We start from the raw sequence: 17067 nt of genomic DNA, 5'->3' as shown, positions 1-17067 counted from the left end.
TCTCTGCAAGGATTGTCCTGGGATTTAGGTGGATGTGGCTGGCAGCACCGAGCACAGGGCCTGCTCCTGGGAGGGCGGGTGGGGGGGTGCTGTTGCCACTCGTGGAGTTGGGGGAGTGTTTGCAAGGGATGGGTGGCCACGGGCAGACGCGGAGATGTCGGGGTCTGGGGGATGGAAGGTGTTCCAGGGCCACAGGCAAGGCCCTGTGTGTTCACCCTGGGTGAGGCTGACAGTGAGGTTTGTAGCTTCTGCGGAGCTCCCGGGCCCCCTCTGAGGTCAGCAGATGCTCAGGCTGCCGGCCAAGCCAAAGGACCCCCCAGTCCCCCAGCCTGGCAGAGTTCTCCCGAGGTGCCACAGACCTGTCCCTGTCACGGCAGAGCTGGGCTCATGAGGGCTGTGGGGCTGCTTCCCTGGAGAGGTCACCCCACCTCCCCTGCCATTCCCCAACCCAGAGCATCAGCGATGTGGGGCCACGGGCTGGCGCTGGACGGCCTGACTGAAGTCGGGTGGTGGGCTCAGGCGGCCCACCTCCCTGAAAGGTGAGTGAGGCGGGAGCCTGGGTCAGGGGACGGTGGACACATGGGGCTGCCTCCTGGTCCAGCGGCCCTTTGGCAAGTCCTCCATGTGTGTGGGCTGTGAGCTTAGAGACGAGGGGGCAGCAGGGGCAAGCCAGGTGCCCTGCCTGGGCCCCGGGAGCCTGTGCGCTCTGCCCCCCCTGCCTGCCAAGGGCCCAGGGAACCTGGGCAGGGGGTGGGGGCTCTGGAGCTTCCCTGCCTGGAGCTCAGGCTTCCAGCGCCAGTCGTGGGCACAGCCAGCCCGGTGTCTGGCACGTCGGGGGCACTTGCTCAGGCCACACTTCCGGAGGTGGCCATCTTGCCGGTGGGGGCAGTGACACGGTGGCCCATGTGTGACGCAGTGACACCAAGGGCCACATGGATGGCAGATGGTGGGCCTGCCCCACTGGAGTCAGGGATTTCTCTGCCCCATGCCGGTGGCCTCAGCCTGCCACTTGGTGCTGTGGGCCACAGACGCTGGCCAAGCAGAGCAGGACTCCCTTGTCCTCTCTCTCCTGGAGTGCCTAGAGGTCGTGGGAGGTCCCAGTCAGAGATCTGACCTCCAGGACCCCCTCAGTCCAGTCGGGACCATCACTGGCACCATGCTGGGTTTACCGGCCTGGCAACCCTGTTGTGGGGCCAGTTTGCTGCTCGGAAGAGTCCTTGGGGTGCAGATAGGAGTGTACCCTGGTTTGGCAGCAAGGACCTGGGGACCAGACTCAGGGACCCGTGGTGGCCCCAAAACCCAGGAAGGAGTCCCACCTGCCTGCCTGGCTAGACCAAGGCCTTCGTGCTGGGCTCAGAGCCCCCTTTGCTCACTGTTCTGTGGCCGGAACAGTGGGCTACGTGCTGAGTATCCTCAAAGATGGGGCTGGGGTGTGCAGAATGGGGGGGTGGTGAGGGGCAGGTCCGCGGGGGGCTCCCGTGGGAGATTCTTCAGAGGGTGGAGGCCCCGGGAGATTTCATTTTTTTTTTTTTTTATTCATCCCCGAGACTCAGTCAGGAAACGAGCTTTTGTGCTTTCAAAGGCACTGAGGAGGAATGGTCAAACGGTGGCTTTCTTTCCAAAGCCCTCTCTGTTTTTCCCAAATTTGGAGGCTCTCTGAGTTGCTAATGAGACCAAACGGTCCGGAACTCTCTGGAACATGGTCCCAGAAGCCTGAGGATTTGTAATCTCCAGCCAAACAGACCCAGCCACGGGCCCCTAGACACCCCTGGCGCCTGGGGGCAGTTCTGGGCTGGGGCTGTGTCATTCGGTTGGGACAGATCCTGGAGACTCCGGTCAGCCTGGACCAGGAGACGTTCTGGAAGCTCCCAAGCTTGTTGTCATTTTTAAAAGTGCTGCCAGTGCCCAGAAATTCAGGCGGAGGGACGAGAGGACGGCTCTGATGTCTGATGTCTGTGGAGTGCCCACGCCCAGCCCAGGGCTCTCTCAGGAACCAGGGCTGGCGAGCCTGGCAGGAGGCTCTAGCCTACTTCTTTTCTTGCTTGCCTTTGGTGTTTTTCCTTGTCTTCGTCTCTTTCCCATGTTCCTGAGTTTAATAGCCCTTCCCTGGAGGGTGAGCCTCTACGGACTCTGGCCCTCTCCCTCCCCTGGGCCAAGTTGCAAAATCCAGAAAACCCAGGGCGCTGGCCTTAATGCATAAACGTGTGCTCCCCACCCATGGCTTAGAGCTTCCTGTGCCCTGGCCCGAAGGTGGGGAGCCTTTGCCTTCAAACACTTGGAACAGCCTCCTGGGAAAGCCAGGGGAAATGGGGAAGGGGAAGCAGAGCGGCGACCTCACCCCCACCTCCTGGCCTTTCCACTCCTCCTTTGGTCTCCAAGGGCCCATCTGGCTGGCTGGGGTTTAATGATTGTTCCCTGGGTACAAATGGGGGGGGAGCATGGGGAGGTGGGGGTTTGCAGCCTGGGGCTTATTTGGATTAAGGGGGGGTTCCTTCCCCTCTGGGCCCCACTTCCTCAGTTTTCCAAGGAGGGGCTGGAACACAGAGCTCTTTTGCAGGCCTTGTCAGGTCTTTTTTGATGATTGTGTATCTGGTCTCCTAGCCAAGGCCACAGCCTTCCCTGGCCCTTCGAGGAGCGTGGGCTCCCTTTGCTGATAGGCTTTAGGCTGTTCCCTGGGGCAGGGTCTGGGGGTCCTGGCACCTCCCCATGGGAGGCTACAGCTGAGGATCCCCTGGAATTGAGGAAGGGAGCCACCTGGGCCACAGACCGCCCCCTCTCTGCCCGTGGGAGGTTAGGCAACAGACAGCATCATTCTTTTTGGTGGGAAGAGAGAGATGTCTCCAGTATGGGCCACCTGGCCGTCTGCCCCCTCCCAGGCCGTCTCCCCTCCCCCAGACACTGACCTGGAGATGTTTGTTGCTCTGACCGTTGGTGGGCAGCAACCTGGTGGATTTCTATACTGTCCCAGGCAGGGTCTCATTCTGGGTCTGGGTTGGCTCCCTCCCTCCGTGCAGGCAGTTGGTTCTGAGCCGGGATATTTGGGCCTCCTTTCCATGTGGGTGGGCAGTTTCCCTGTGAGTGGTAGGCTGGGCCCCTGCCCCATGTCCCCTGGAGACCGAGATTATCTACAGTAAAAGCATACAAGTTTTCTTGGCTCCTAGCCAGGCATGGAGGGGTGGTCTTCTCTGCTGTCCCCTGCCTCCTGTCCCCAATAAAAAGTCAGGGGAAGGCACGCTCTGGGAAGGGGCTGGGTTTTGGCTTTCCTTCAGCTTGAGAAGTGCTGGGGTGGGTGGCGGGGCGGGGGGTAGGATCTATGGGGTGGGAGAAGCCGTTGGCTCATTCCTTTGATTCAACAGCTGTCTGCGGGCGCCCTTTTTGTTCTAGGTTCTGGGGGTCCAGGCGTGAGCCCAAGAGAGGGGTAGGTTCAGGAAGGCTTCCTGGAGGAAGGAGGATGTCACCAGAGTCCCGGGTGGGAGGTCACCAGGTAGGGTCTCCAGGCACAGGGCGCTGGGCCGGCTTCTCTTGTGATTCTCCCAGCTCATAGTTTGGGGGATCCTGTGGTGCCCACACCTGGCAGAGGTGCTGGCATGGGACGGGGGTGCCCTCGGGGCCGTGCTCACAAGGAGGACCCGGGCTCCGTCTTTGCTCCTGGTCAGGAGGCTGGGTGAGCCACGAGGGACGTGGGTGGTGAGGGATCCCGCTGGGAGCAGCGAGGTAGCTGAGTCGTTCGCCTCACAGGGGCGCAGGCTGGGTGGCGAGCTTTGTCGGAGTCCTGCTCCACAAACCCTCAGGGAGGCCTGCTTGGCTTTTCTGCGAAGCTGCGAGAGAAAGCCTTGGCAGGGCTGGGGCCCCTCGGGAGCGAGATGGGGGAAGGCCGTCATTCGTTCGCGTCTTCGGAGGAGGGAGGTGGAGTCGCGTCCTCTCCCTCCTGGGTGGCTGTCCCCACCACAGCCCCTGGCCCTGGGGGACACGGAGTCTCGGGGCAGCCGGGGGACGGGGACCCTGGTGAGGGAGGAAGTCCTCCCCTGCCCTGCACTCAGATATGTACCTCTCTCCTAATACTTAGGTGATGAAGCCAGGCTCCGGCAAACAGCTGTCCCAGAGCCGGCTGTCGGGCTCCCTCTGTCCCTCCTTCCCGCCCTGCCGCATTCTTTGTTTCTGACCCAAGTCCCGGCCCTTCCAGCTGTTCCCCCTTTGCTCACAGGCACTTCCTCTGACCGTGCCCGTTTCTTGTTAGTTTCCATAACCATCTCCTTTATCCAGCGCCTACTACATGCCCGGCACTGGGGGCTGGGCACTTCCTACACTCAGTCTTCCAGGCTTCCCCGAGTCCAGCAAGGTGGACGGGCTGCTGAGGCTCACTCGGGTCACCCCTGGCCCCAGGCCACCCTGGACGGCCGACCCAGGCCCTCCTGACCTGTACCTGCCTCTGCGCCAGCGTTCCCTACTGCTGAGTCCCGTCCTCTGGCCCTCCCTGGCACCACCCTACCCACGGGCTGACCCTGCCAGGCTGTGATGGAAATCCCAGGCCACACATCAGCGGAAGATGGGACAGCTGGGCGTCTAGAGCCGGCAGTCTGGGCTGGGGTGGGGGGCGCCCCTCCTCCAGTCCTGGCCTCGCTGCCCTGCAGCTCTGTGACCGCTTCCTGTGAGATGGGATTCCTAGTGCCCACGTTACAGGGTGAGGGGGAGCTTGGGAGAGGTGGTGAGGGTTTGGGGGCTCAGTGCAGTGCCCGTGGGGGGCTGGCAGGCGCTCTCCCCCCTTGAGGGTGTGGCTCTTGGGATGGGGGCTGGTGGGGTTTGGAGTCAGAGTGGTGGTGGTGGTGTGCCGATTAGCATGCTGGCTGGAGTCTGGCTTCCCTGGCGCCCTGCCTGGATGCTGGGCCAGTTGCTTGCTTCTCCGGGCCTTGGCTGTCCATCATTGGTGAAACTGGGGGGGAATAAAGTTGCTGGGTCTTGGTGTGACCACGAGGATTGAATGGGCCTCAGAGCCGTGCCCGGCCTACAGTAAGCACTCTGCGACATCGGCTGGTAGAAATTCAGAGTGATGGGCCTTTGTGGGTTTGTGTAGGACGTGCCAGGCAGTGTCCGAGGCCCTGGTGGAGATGGGGACTGTGCTGGTCTGTTTGGGCCTCTGTCGTGAAAGCCCAAGGGTGGGGACTTAAACCGTGCGTCCATCTCTTGCCATTCCGGAGGCTGGGGATCCAGGATCACCATGCTGCCAGGTCCGTGCTCACAGACGGCCGTCTTCCCCGTGTCCTCACCGGGTGGAGGGCTCTCTTACAGGGACACTGATCTGTTCCCCAGGGGTCCGCTCCCACATCCTGAGCACATGCAAAGGCCCCGCGGCCTCATACCATCACACCGGGGTAGCATTCAATGGAGGAATTTGGAAGGGGGCACAGCAAACACCAGCGTGCTTTACTCCTGTCCCCAGGAGGGTGACCGGCTGTGGGGAGGAGTGGGCAGTGGGCGCCCTGATGGTTGGTTCTTAAGATTTTTGCAGGATTCTCAGCAGGGGGCGGTGGTAGAGAGGAAGCTTGTAAGGTCCCTCCCCTTCCCCTGTGATGCACGCTGGGGCACGAGGCCCACCCAGCCCTCCTGACTCAGAACCTCCAGGAGGCCAGGACTGGCAGTTGACTTCTTAATAAGCTCCAGAAACGATTCTGACCGAGGTCTGCATGGAGAATGATCAGATACCAGGACCTTGCAAGTACAAAAGAATTCAGAGCGTGGTGCTGGAATGAGTAGGGATTTGACCCGTGTGCTGCTCAGAGCGTGCCCCTGCACGAGCCTGCCCACGAGACACACACACAGATGTGCGCAGCAGGAGGATTGGAAGGACCTTGGCCAAGATATTGACCGTGGTTCTCTGGGTCATGGGTTTATCGATGTTCTTTTCTTCTGTTTCCTTTGTGTCTGGCCAATTTTCGACATTGTCTATGAATTGTTTTTAGGGTCAGGAAAAGAGCGATGGATGTTGTTACCTCTGCAAGTTATTATCAAAAAGAAAAAAATCACTCCATACCGTCTCCCACGGTGGCTCGCAAGATGGGTGCCCACTGGCTTCTCCTGCTCCCGGTTGGGCCGCTGGGTTGAGGGAAGGCCAGCTTCACCGGCATAGCTGCCAGCTGTGGTTTTGGCCCCAGAGGAATGTAGCCACGCCTCAGTCCTCAACCTCAGCCCTGGGGAGGAGGTGGGCTGGCCCTCCCTGTCTGTCCCCGGCCGGGCCCCTCTGGCTCTGCTGATGGTGGAGTTGGCTGGTCGGTCCGGGAGCAGCAGAGTGGCCGGAGCTGGTGGCCGACTTCAGAATGGTCCTCGGGTCCTCGGGTGCCGGAGCTGGAAGGGACTCTTCAGCCTGCCCTTTTCCAGGTCTGTCACCAGGACACTGAGGCCTCAGGGGTCATCTGTGCAGCCCAGGCCGCCTTCCCAGCCCCGGGTTCAGTGGAACTGCCCCTGCCCTTCCCACACTGAGCTGCTGGTTGACAGTGGAGCTAAAATTCTCTCTTTTGGGCAGTGGCTGTGGTCTGCCAGGGGCTCTGGCACAGGATTTAGAGCTCGCTGTAGGCCACGCTTCTGTTTCTCCTGCTCCTGCAGGCCAGAAGCAGAATGGAGGGGTGTCTCTTTATGGGGTGCGGCCCTGGAGGGGGTCATTTCTTGGCCCACTCGCAGCCCAGCAGGCAGGTAGATGTGGGTCACGCACCACCTGCCCCAGAGGCAGCAAAGGGAGGACATCCCGCAGGGTCCCGTGCCAGCTGCCTGGGCATGCTGGGGCCTGCTCTGCCCGGAGCGGGATCTCTCCTGTCTCTTAGGAGCGCACTCAGTATGAATTTGAGGACCTACCCAGTACCCACAGTGACCACATCTTGAGATTTTTAGTCACATCTGCAAAGACCTTATTTCCAAATCAGGTCCCCCTTCATGGGTCCTGGGGGCTGGGACACAGACGTGCCTTTTGGGGACCCCTCTTCAGCCCACCAGTGACCCATCTGAAGGGCAGCACAGTGGTCTAGGCTTGCTGTGGGATGGGTGGGTGGGGAGCCGGAGATCAGGCCCCAAGGGCCGTCCGTGTCCAGGCATCAGGAGCGTGTGGTGTCCCGTCTGCCATCCTCCCGAACCGCTGCCCATGGCCTGCCTGCTGGACCTGCCCAGGGGTCTCCCCACGTTCTTGATGCATGTGTAGAGTTGACCAGGAGCTTGCCGTCCCTGGTGAGAGCCCAGTGAGGCCCGGAGCAGGAGGGGCCCTGGAGGCTGCCTGACTCAGCACCCCCCACCCCACCCCCCCCGGGAGAGTGCTCCCTGCTCCCGGGGGCCCCTTCCAGAATCTTCTCAGTGTCCAGCTCTGGTCTCTTCCACGCTGTGGACTCACCTCTTCTTTTCATTTGCTGTGCCCCTCCCCTTCCAGACCCCTCCTGTCCTCGAGGATAGAGACCAAGTCCGCTCCCCGCTCTGTGTGACAGAGCGTGAACCCACAAGCCCGTGTTAGCGCAGGTAGGGCTTTGTGGTGGCTGCGCCCTCCCCCCTCCGCCCCCCGCCATTCCTCCGGAGGCCTGGGGAGCAGCTGGACTCCTGGGTGCCACTCTGACCGGCGCCTGACCCCTGCTCCCTGGGGTCACCGTCCCCTGTAATTAGGCCGCAGCTCCCATTGGCCTGGGCAGCACCCGCTTACCACCCGCCCCGAGGGCTCCATCTGTCCCCCTGGCGTCCCTCAACTGCCTGCGTGATTAATGGAGGGCTCCACCTGGGCTGGGTGGCTCCTGGTAGTGAGCTGGGGTTTTTTCCTTCATTTTCTTTTTTAAAGCACATTTACCATCTCCACCAGTAGTCAGCGAGTTGAGGAAGGGGAGGGGGTTCCTCCACCCCAGCAGATTGGGAACAGCCAGCTCCCCTGGGTGCCAGGTTGCTGGGCTGAGCGCCGTGAACAGAGGAGTAGCACCCCTAGGCTGCTGGCCCCCCCGCCCTGACCGTCGTCCGGCAGCTCGGCCTCCCCCGTGGAACCCAGATGTCTTCGGTGCGGCGAGGGTCTTGGTCTGCGGCGCGGGTGGCTCACGGGAGAGACGCTCCCAGGGGTACGGCCGGGCCCTGCGGGAGGGCTTGTTTGCAGAGTGATTTTCGTGGACTGTCCTTGCTCTGTGGTCAGGGGCTGCCGGGCCAGCACTGCATCCCAGGTAGCACTTGGGGGCCTCCGTGGGCCTGCGGGTTGGGAGGAAGGTGTGTTTGGGGGAGCGGTGGGCGGTTGGAAGGTGCGGGTAGAAAGGAGGGGGGAGGGCTGAGTCCGTGGCGGGGACCGTCTTGCGGGGAGAGGGGCCATGCTCTGACCTGGAACCAGCAGCTCGGTCTCTTTTTGGGACAGGACCCCCTGGAGACCCCTGCAGGATGTCTGGGGTGCGTGGGAAGGTTACGGGGCTGAAGGGCTCTGGGCTCTGTGACCTCTGAGGCCCTGGAAGCTGTGGCCCGTGGTTTTCGGGTTTTGAAGTTGGTCTCCTCCCCGGGGCTCCCTCCTGCCCTCCCCGGCTGCCATTTATTTGAGAACCTTTGACCCGAGGAGGCCTGAGAGGTCATGTGTCCGCTCCCCGCCTCCAGGCTGGGCCCCTCCTCCGCCCAGGGAGCTCTGGCGTCCCCTCTCCCCACCCCGGGGCAGGACATTCTTGCCCTATCTCATCTGCTCCGCTGGGTCCCCTGGCTCTGCGCTCCCTGGGTTTGAGAGCAAGGTCTGGTTTGCAGCGCCCGCCGTCTGCAAGAATCGTTTGCGTGTGCACGTGTTCCTGTAACTTTAGTCAAGATAGAAAGGTGGTCCAGCGTCTTAGAGGACTTTTAGACCTGCCTGGAATGCCATTGGTGTCACCGGGCCCAGGGGGACAGGGGGTACTGGCCTAGATGGCAGGAGCGTGCACGGAGAGGCCTTCCTCCGGGAGAAGAGGCCCCATGCCCCTGTGTCATCATTCTGCTCCGTGTAGAGAGATTTCCCGCAGGAGGAGTTGCTCCACGGCTGTCCCCGGCTGCCTGCTGGGTCTCCCGGACTGGACAGCTGTCACCCCAAGGCCCCTGCCTGGTGGAGGAGGGGTGAAACCAGTCATGAGCCCTCCGAAGGGAGGCCGTCCAGAGAACTTTCTGCCCCAAGGGGCACGGTGTTGGGAGCGAACAGGTGTCCTCTCTGGTGACACTGGGACAGCAGGTGTGAGCTGGGATGTCCTAGGTGGGCGGGATGCATGGGCCCTGGCCCCAGGGGGACGTCAGCGAGGCTCTGAGGCCGGGGAGGGAGAGCAAGCAGCAGGAGGGGCCCGGGGTGAGCCGCTGGCCTCATACAGGAGGAGGGGCTCCTTCTCCCCAGGCCAGACGATTCCAGGGAACCCGTGTTCCCCTTCTCAGAGCAGGGGAGAAATGGCGGGAGGTGGCTTCAGCATCTGCAGAAGGTGGCCACGGCGGTTGCAAGAGCTCCCCTTCTCTTCCGTGTTCATTTCCTGGGCTGCTGTAACCCTGACTTTTCCTTTTGGCCTGGCTGGCTTCCTGAGGACACACTCCTCTCCCCTTCCCCACGTGCCCCCTTCGCCGTCTCCCCTCCACCAGGTGCCTGGAGGCGGCTCCCGAGACCGGGGTCCAAGTGGGGGTAATCCCAGGTGCCTTCCTGGCAGAGGAGGCCGGGCAGGGCATGGCCTGCAGGGGGCAGCCCCAAGCACATGTTAGGCAGGTGGTTCCCACTGGGGGTGCTGGGGGACCCTGCCACGTGCACCCCAGAGTTGTCCCAAGGGGGACAGCTGGGGTATTTGCCCTCCATTTACTGCCTAAAGGCTGCCGGCCAGGAGAGCGGTGTTAACCCCATCCTGCCTTCTGGGCATGGGCACCAGGAGGCCACCAGGACAGGCCCTCGGGCTGCGGGACATTGGTAAGGGCCCTGCAGCCTTGGCAGCACATGGGGGGACCGCACCCCACGTGCCTGCGTGCACACACACCCACCCACAGTGCACACGTGATCAACAGGGATGGTTAGGTCACAGGCACCATCGCGTCATCCTGTCACAGCCGCAGGAGGACAGCCGAGGAAGCAGAGACTCCGCGATGACGGAGGTCGTGCACTCCCTGTGGGCTCCTTCTCCCCAAGGCCCTGATGTGACAGTCTGCGTGAGCGCTGTCGGTCCCGCACAGTACGGCGACCCGGGCCCTCTGCCCTGCGGCGAGACCCCGTTCTGTCCTTCCCCAAGGCTCCGCTGAAGTTCTTGACCCAGAGCCAGGGGCCTCTGCCAGGGCCCGGCCCCCACAGGAGAACCAGGGCTTCTCGGCTAGCCCTGGGTGTCCTGATGCCGAGCTGTCACCTCCGGGGTGGCGTTTCCCTGTGGCCTTGCCCTACAGGCTCGGGTCAGGGACGAGGGCAGTACTCCCTGCCTGGTTCCCTGGGCCGCGGCCGGGGCTTCTGGGTGGCCACCGGTTCAGGGACAGAACCTGCTCCACCACTACCTTGAAGAGGCTCCCTTGGCCGGGGCGACGGTCCTGGGGCCGGAGCCCAGAACGGGACCCAACGATCCATGGCGTCCCCAGCGCTCTGGCCCCTGGGAGTTGGGTTCGGGTTTGAGGGTTGACCTTGTTCTCTGACATTCCTTGCATAACATTTGTCCCCCCCCCCCCCCCCCCGCTGGATCAGGGCTCCATGATCGCCCCGATGCCCCCTCCCCACACGGGCTGCTCTGTGCACCCGGAAGCGGGAAAGCTTCGCCGCAGCCTGTGGTCGGAAGGGGCCTGCACAATGGCTCCTTGTGTGCCCCGCATTCCTCCTTAAACAGGCCCAGATCCGGGCTGCTCCTGCCTCGACCCCCACGGGCACGGACGCCCGAGCATCTGGAGAGGCGGCCCGGCCTCTGCGCCGGCCGGGCCTGGAGGTGGTTAGTGGGCTGGAGAGGGCTGGGCTTCGGGGCAGGAGGAGTGGGGCTGGGCCGGCGTGTGATGACCCACAGCCTCCCCTGTTCGCAGCAAGGGCTGTTTTTTAAAAACAGTGTTGATGGTCTTACTTCCTGAAAGTGTTAAGCCGCCCACACGTGGGGCAGGCGTGCTGGGAAAAGGCAGGAGGCCTTGTGGAGAAAAGCCCCCACGAGAGCCCCCTCCAGAGCGGGCGTCCTCCGCGAGCGTGCGTGTGCACCACACGTGTGTGTGTGTGCGACGCAGCCTGATCTGGGCACGTGTCTGCTATTTTTACTTGATATTCTCAACATCTCTCATCTGCAAAACCGTGATTTTGATGACTGCGCAGGACTTCGGCATATGGGTTTAGAACATCTACGTAAACCCGGATTGTTTCCAGTGTTTGCTGTTTTAACGCTGATGCGAACGTCCCCATGTGTAAATCTGCTTCGGATTATTTCCTGGGGGTGAATTCCCAGCAGCAGGCCAAGGTGCACGGACCACCATCTCCAGGCTCCTGGTGCCCATTGGCGGGGGGGCCTTAGGGAGCAGCTGAGGTTTGAGCCTGGCCTTGGGGGGGACTTGAATACCGAAGAGGGAGAAAGGGAGCAGTCTTGTTTTGGGAACTGTGTAAGCAGGGGGGCGGGGGCGCCTCCTGCCCCGTGGGGATGGATGGCAGGATCGCTCCCTCCCCGACAATGGGAAGGGGAGAGGGACCTGCCACTGGGGGACGTCACACCTGTCTCCCTTGGAGCTGGTGGAGAGGCTCCCAAGGACGGGGGACTGTATGTGTGTGCCTGGGACCCAGACTGTGTTTTTAGGATTCCAAGGCAGGAAGCTTCAGGGCAGTCTGCTAATTTTTCCCAGCTGGGTGCTGCCTGTGTCAGGACATCCTCCGTGGGGAGGCAGCTTTGTACAGGGCGTCCCTTGGGAAGCCTGCCCTGAAAGATGACCTTGTTCCATCACCAAATTTCCCAGTGTAAATCTGGAGCGGGGTCACTCCCGACGATGGCTCCTACCATCTAGGGTTTGTGTGATTCCAGAAGAGGAAAAGGAGGTGGCTTTTTCTCCTGGGTCCCTGATGGGGGTGGGGGTGGGCTGGGGTGCAGGACGAGGTGGCAGCACCATCGGGAGAGCCCAGAGGTCTCAGCTCTCCAGCGGTCCCTGTGGTCACTTCTTGGGGCAGCCGTAAGAAATTAGCACGGACTATGGGGCTCAAACCATGGAAATTTATTCTCACAGTTTCTCACAGAGAAATTTATTCTCACACCTCCAGTGGGCTTCCCGCGGAGGTCATCCCGTTCTGGGGCAAACCTGGGCAAAGGCCCCCCCCACCTGATTCCTGTTCTCCATCTCGGGCCCCAGAGATTAACCCCAGGGACAACTGGAAATGCCTGTGCTGAGGTGGGGGGAGTGCAGACCCCTCCTCTAGGGAGCTCACAGACATTTGGGGGGGCAGTTTGGACAGTGCTCTCAAGGCGGGGGGTGGACCAGATGTCTTGAGGCCCCAGGGAACCCCAAAGGTCCCGATTCCAGGTGTTCAGCTCTGGACTTCTGTCCAGTTTAAGACACTCTGGCCCGTCCTTTGTCACCTCAGCCACCTTTGGAACGAGCAGTTTGCACCCCGTGGTTCTCTTAGGGGCTAGACCCCCGGGAAGAGCTGTGGCATCTCAGACACACCCCTGCCACCCGGCACGGGACCCCAGTGCCCTTGGCCACGCTCTCTACCGGAGGTCACTCACTGGGGCCCCAGGCCAGTTGCAACCTGGGTGGGATTCCGTTTGACCCGCTCTGTGTTTGAAGAGCGTGGTTTTCCTCTGCGCCCGCATACACAGATCGGATGGCCCAGACAGGAAAGCAGATTTCCAGATTCTCCGGCCGAGTCTGAAGCTCTGGCCACGTGGGGCGCGTGGGGAGCCCGGGTCGCCCGGTGGCAGCAGAGCTGAGCGGGAGGCAGATCCCCGGACAGAGCGCTCAGTGATCGGCTAGGTTCCTCGGACCAGTGACATGTCTGTCCCCGCGGGACCTCTGGGATGGCTGAGCTTTGCAACTTGGGATTTTGTGCCCTTTGTGTCCCGAGAAGGAGGTGTGCCCAGGGCGGAGAGCGGTGTGGCTGGGTGCTGCGGTGGGGGAGCACGGCAGCCAGACGCTGGGGACGAGGGCGTCCTTCGCTCTCTCGCTCTATCTGTGCTTATGAGCACGTGCTTCCCAGGCCACCCACCCACTCAGCCACCTGCCCGGCCCTGGTCTCTGGAGGAAACACCGTCCCTGGGAAGAGACAAGACTATGCTGGAAATTGGCGGAGGGAAGACACAGGGTTGGGGGAACGGCGGTGAGAATGGCCCCAGATTGTCGTTGTTGGGACCCAGGCCAGCTGGGGGCCCAGGGAGGAGCTTCGTGGGGTCCCAGGAAATCCGGGCTCAGGGAGCTGTGTTGGCGAGGTGGGGCGAGGGGTAGGAGAGACACTATGGGCTGCCGAGCCTGCTGGGGGCCGGGCCGGGAAGACGCGGGCAAGTGTTCCTGCCACGTGGGCCCTTCCTGCTCTGATCGTGGTAACGGGAGCGACTGGTTCTTGTTGGGAGGGTAGCTCCCAGGACTGTGGGGATGGCTGGTGGCTTCCCAGGCATTGTCCCCTGGCCTTAGAACAGGTCTTGGCGGAGGTGGCGGGTGGCCGGGCAGGAGCATGGGGCTGCATAGTGGGAGTCAGATGGCCAGGTTCCCCCCCGGGGGCCGAGGTCTGGCTGGGGCAGGTAGCCGAGTGCGGGATCCGATGCAGCCAGGGGTGAGGACAGAGAGAGTGGGCTGCTGCGGACCATGCCAAGGCTCCGTTACGCCATCTGAAACGGGACAGCCAAGCGGACGGAACCCCGGGCCTCGCAGCTGGACAGACGCGTCTTCTGGCCCCGCTGCTCTATCTCCTTACCTTTTGGCACATTTCCTAAGCATTGGGGCCTCAGTTCCCCCATCTCTACTGGGAGCTAACGGCAGTGTTTATAGCAAAGGGTCGCGGAAGGCATCAATGTACACAGTAAACCCGGTGCCTGTGTTAGGGCTTCCGTGCCGCTGTTGGTGGCGGGTTGCGGTGGTGTCCTTGCCGTCACGATTCTGCAGGTTATGGCTGTGGCTGGTGTGACTGAGGACACCCCCTCCCTGCCCGCACTGCCCTGCCCAGTTGCTGTCTGGTGGTGTCTGTGTTGGGTGGAGGTGAGGACAAGTGAAGGACGACAAGGAAGACATCAAAGCTCCCCTTGAGCCAGAACATCTTTATAGAAAACATGGTTGGCATGTGGACACCGTGGCCATGGGGGACAGAGAGGCTGGTGTCCTGCAGACTCCAGCCTTCTTGCTCCCTCTCCTCCAGTGGGCGCGATTGCTGGTGCCCGGGTCCCCTAGGACAGTGGGGCTGTTCCCTTTCTTCCCAAGAGGTTGCGGGAGTCTCCCAGGCCCCTTGCCCAGCACCCCTGCCCACTACCTTAGCAGCGTGTTCCCCAACCGCCCGATCCTCACATCCCCCCTCTCTATTTTCCAGCCCTGAAGAGATCTTTTGAGGTCGAGGAGGCCGAGACGCCCAACTCCACTCCGCACCGGAGGGTCCAGACCCCCGTGCTCCGGGCCACTGTGGCCAGCTCCACCCAGAAGTTCCAGGACCTGGGGGTGAAGAACTCCGAGCCCGCAGCCCGCCATGTAGACTCCCTCAGCCAGCGATCCCCCAAGGCTGCCCTGCGGAGGGTCGAGCTCTCAGGGCCTAAGGCCGAGCCCGTGTCCCGGCGCACAGAGATCTCCATCGACATCTCGTCCAAGCAGGTGGAGAGCGCCGGCGCTGCCGGGCCGTCCCGCTTCGGGCTCAAACGAGCGGAGGCGCTGGGCCACAAGACACCGGAGCCTGCCCCTCGGAGGACGGAGATCACCATAGTCAAGCCCCAGGAGTCAGCCCACAGGAGGATGGAGAGCCCTGCCTCCAAGATCCCCGAGATGCCCACAGCTCCTGCTGTGGATGCGGCCCCCAAGAGGGTCGAGATCCAGGTGCCCAAACCGGCCGAGGGGCCAGCCTCCCCGCTCCCACCCCAGACCCTGGAGAATTCAGAACACGCCTTGGTGTCTCAGCTGCAGAGCCGGCTGGAGCCCAAGCCCCAGCCCCCCGTGGTCGAGGCCCTCCCGAAGAGCCAAGAGGGTGAGTAGCAAAAGCGTGTCCTCTGTGCTCCGGTGCGTGGGGGTGGGAGCTGGCTTCGCCTGGAGTCTGGCTGTGGGGGGAGGGATGGGTAGCAGGTGGTGGAGACAGGATTCCGGGGGGGCCAAGAATACACCAGGGCAGGGGTCCCAAGCCCGACGGGGGCACTGGCGGCCTTTTCCGTGCGTGGGGGTTGGACCAGAATGCGGCAGAAGCTTGGCTTGTGTTGGACTTCAGGCAGAATCTTGGGGGCTCAAGGGGCCCCCTGTACTGGTCAGAATGCACCATGGTGTAGAGCTTCTGCTGGGAGAGTTGCGAATGGCAGGGATCCCAAAGTTTGGGAAATGGGGCAGCGGCAGGCTCTCGTCGGGACATGGGTAGAATGGGTTTGGACCCAAGGATGGGCTCTCACGTGCTGCTGGTTCCCGGGCCACGGGGAGGCAGGCTCCTGCTCAGGAGGGACTGTGGGCTGCCGTGCGTGGCAGGAGGGAGTTCGTTCCCTCCCGAGGTTTTGTCCTGGAGGGTCCTCCTCCAGCTCTTAGGGAGGGAGGGTCGTGACCGGAGGCCTGGGAAACAAGAACGCCTGATCTCTGTGCCCTGATTCTTGGGGCCGCTGGGAAGGGGTCCTTGGGCCAGGGAGCCCCGTGATACTTGCGCGCAGCTCCGCATGGGGTTCTCCTCCAGTGAGGGAGGGAAGCCAGGGGCTTGGGTGCTGCTGTCCTCCAAGGGCCCAAACTTGGAGTTGTGCTTCCGTGGGAAGTTGGAGCTCGCTGGGGCCTGCTTGGGAACATCTGGCCTTGGGACACGGTGTTCTGTGCCCCTCAGCGGTCAGGAACCGGCAGGGCTGCAAACCCTTTCCAAGCACAGGACCCAGTAAACGTCCAGTAAGTATTCTTTGGGTCGGATAAACAGAACATTCTAGGCTTTTGATTATTACTTTTCATTTTGGTAAAATAAACGTAGCGTGAATTGACTACTTGAGCTGTCGTGAAGTGAGCGGCTTAGCGGCATCGAGCCCACTCACGCCGTCACACAGCCGACTCTGCCATCTGCCTCCAGAACCTTCCCCAGCTGAAGCTGTTTCCCCAGCAAGCATAACTCCCCGCCCCGCTCCGCCAGCCCTGGGCACCCCCCGCCCGGTCATCTACCTTCCGTCCCCGCAAACCTCCTGGACGTGGGATCCGACCGTGTTCGTCCTTCTGTGTCTGGCCGACTTCGCCGAGCACTGTGTCCTTGCTGGCCATCTGCAGTGTCGCACGTGTTGGCACTTCTGTACTTTCTACGGCTGAGCTACTAGCCCATCGTGTGGGTGGACCCCATCTTGCTGCTGCTCCTCGGCTATTAGGAACGATGCTGTGAACGTGGGTGCATGCTAGCCCGTCTGCATCCTGTTTTCAGTTTTTCTTGGTTTTCCTTTGTGAATGCAAGTTTTCTCGTGCTCCACGGGCTTAGGGACCGGGATGGCTTTTGGCGTTGGACGGGGCGGCGCATTGGATGGAGGCTCCGCGTGCTCCTCACGCTTTGGTGGGAGCAGCTGGGGATGGGGGTACGGGCCGAGACTCCGCGTTGCCTGCAGTGCTGGGCCTCAGCCCACTTTCCTGTCTCCCCAGACATGACCCTGCAGAGCCACGCCCACCCACTCAGATGCTGTGGTGCTGGCATGAAGGCATGTCCAGTGTGTGGGGAGGGGTCTTCTGTTGACCAGGGCCTTTGCCACCAGGTATGACCCCCTCCTGGGGGTGAGGTGTTGGTGCCCCCGTCTGTGTCCAGATCTTGATGGTGGCCTATGCTGGATGTGTGAGGAGGCGGTCTGGCTCTGGGAGAGGGGCAGGAGGGGGTCTGCCCAGGGTGGTACTGCCCTGGGTCAGCAGGACAGGCGGGGCACGGCCTCAGAAGTGCAAGAATGTCTTTCTCCAGCACTGATGTGGCTCGGGCCCCACTTGGCCCAGAGACTATGCTGGGAGCCGGGGCTGCTGGGGCTAGCCAGGCTGGCTACCGCCACCAGGAGC

The 17067-nt window shown here is 62.3% G+C and overlaps 1 protein-coding gene across 4 annotated transcripts in view; it reads left to right on the top strand.

The window, feature by feature from the left end:
• SEPTIN9 (septin 9) overlaps positions 1-17067 on the top strand; it is a 144403-nt gene that overhangs the window by 61533 nt on the left and 65803 nt on the right. For all 4 annotated transcript variants that reach the window (XM_004748818.3, XM_004748819.3, XM_045085829.1 and 1 more), the window contains one exon: positions 14420-15061. In XM_004748818.3, coding sequence (XP_004748875.2) covers positions 14420-15061 — 642 coding nt within the window. The remainder of the gene's footprint in view (positions 1-14419; positions 15062-17067) is intronic.

Source organism: Mustela putorius, unplaced genomic scaffold, assembly GCF_011764305.1.
Source record: "Mustela putorius furo isolate JIRA1106 unplaced genomic scaffold, ASM1176430v1.1 tig00000873_pilon_pilon_pilon, whole genome shotgun sequence".
NCBI classification, from domain to species: domain Eukaryota; kingdom Metazoa; phylum Chordata; class Mammalia; order Carnivora; family Mustelidae; genus Mustela; species Mustela putorius.
This window is presented reverse-complemented; position numbering and strand designations above follow the sequence as displayed.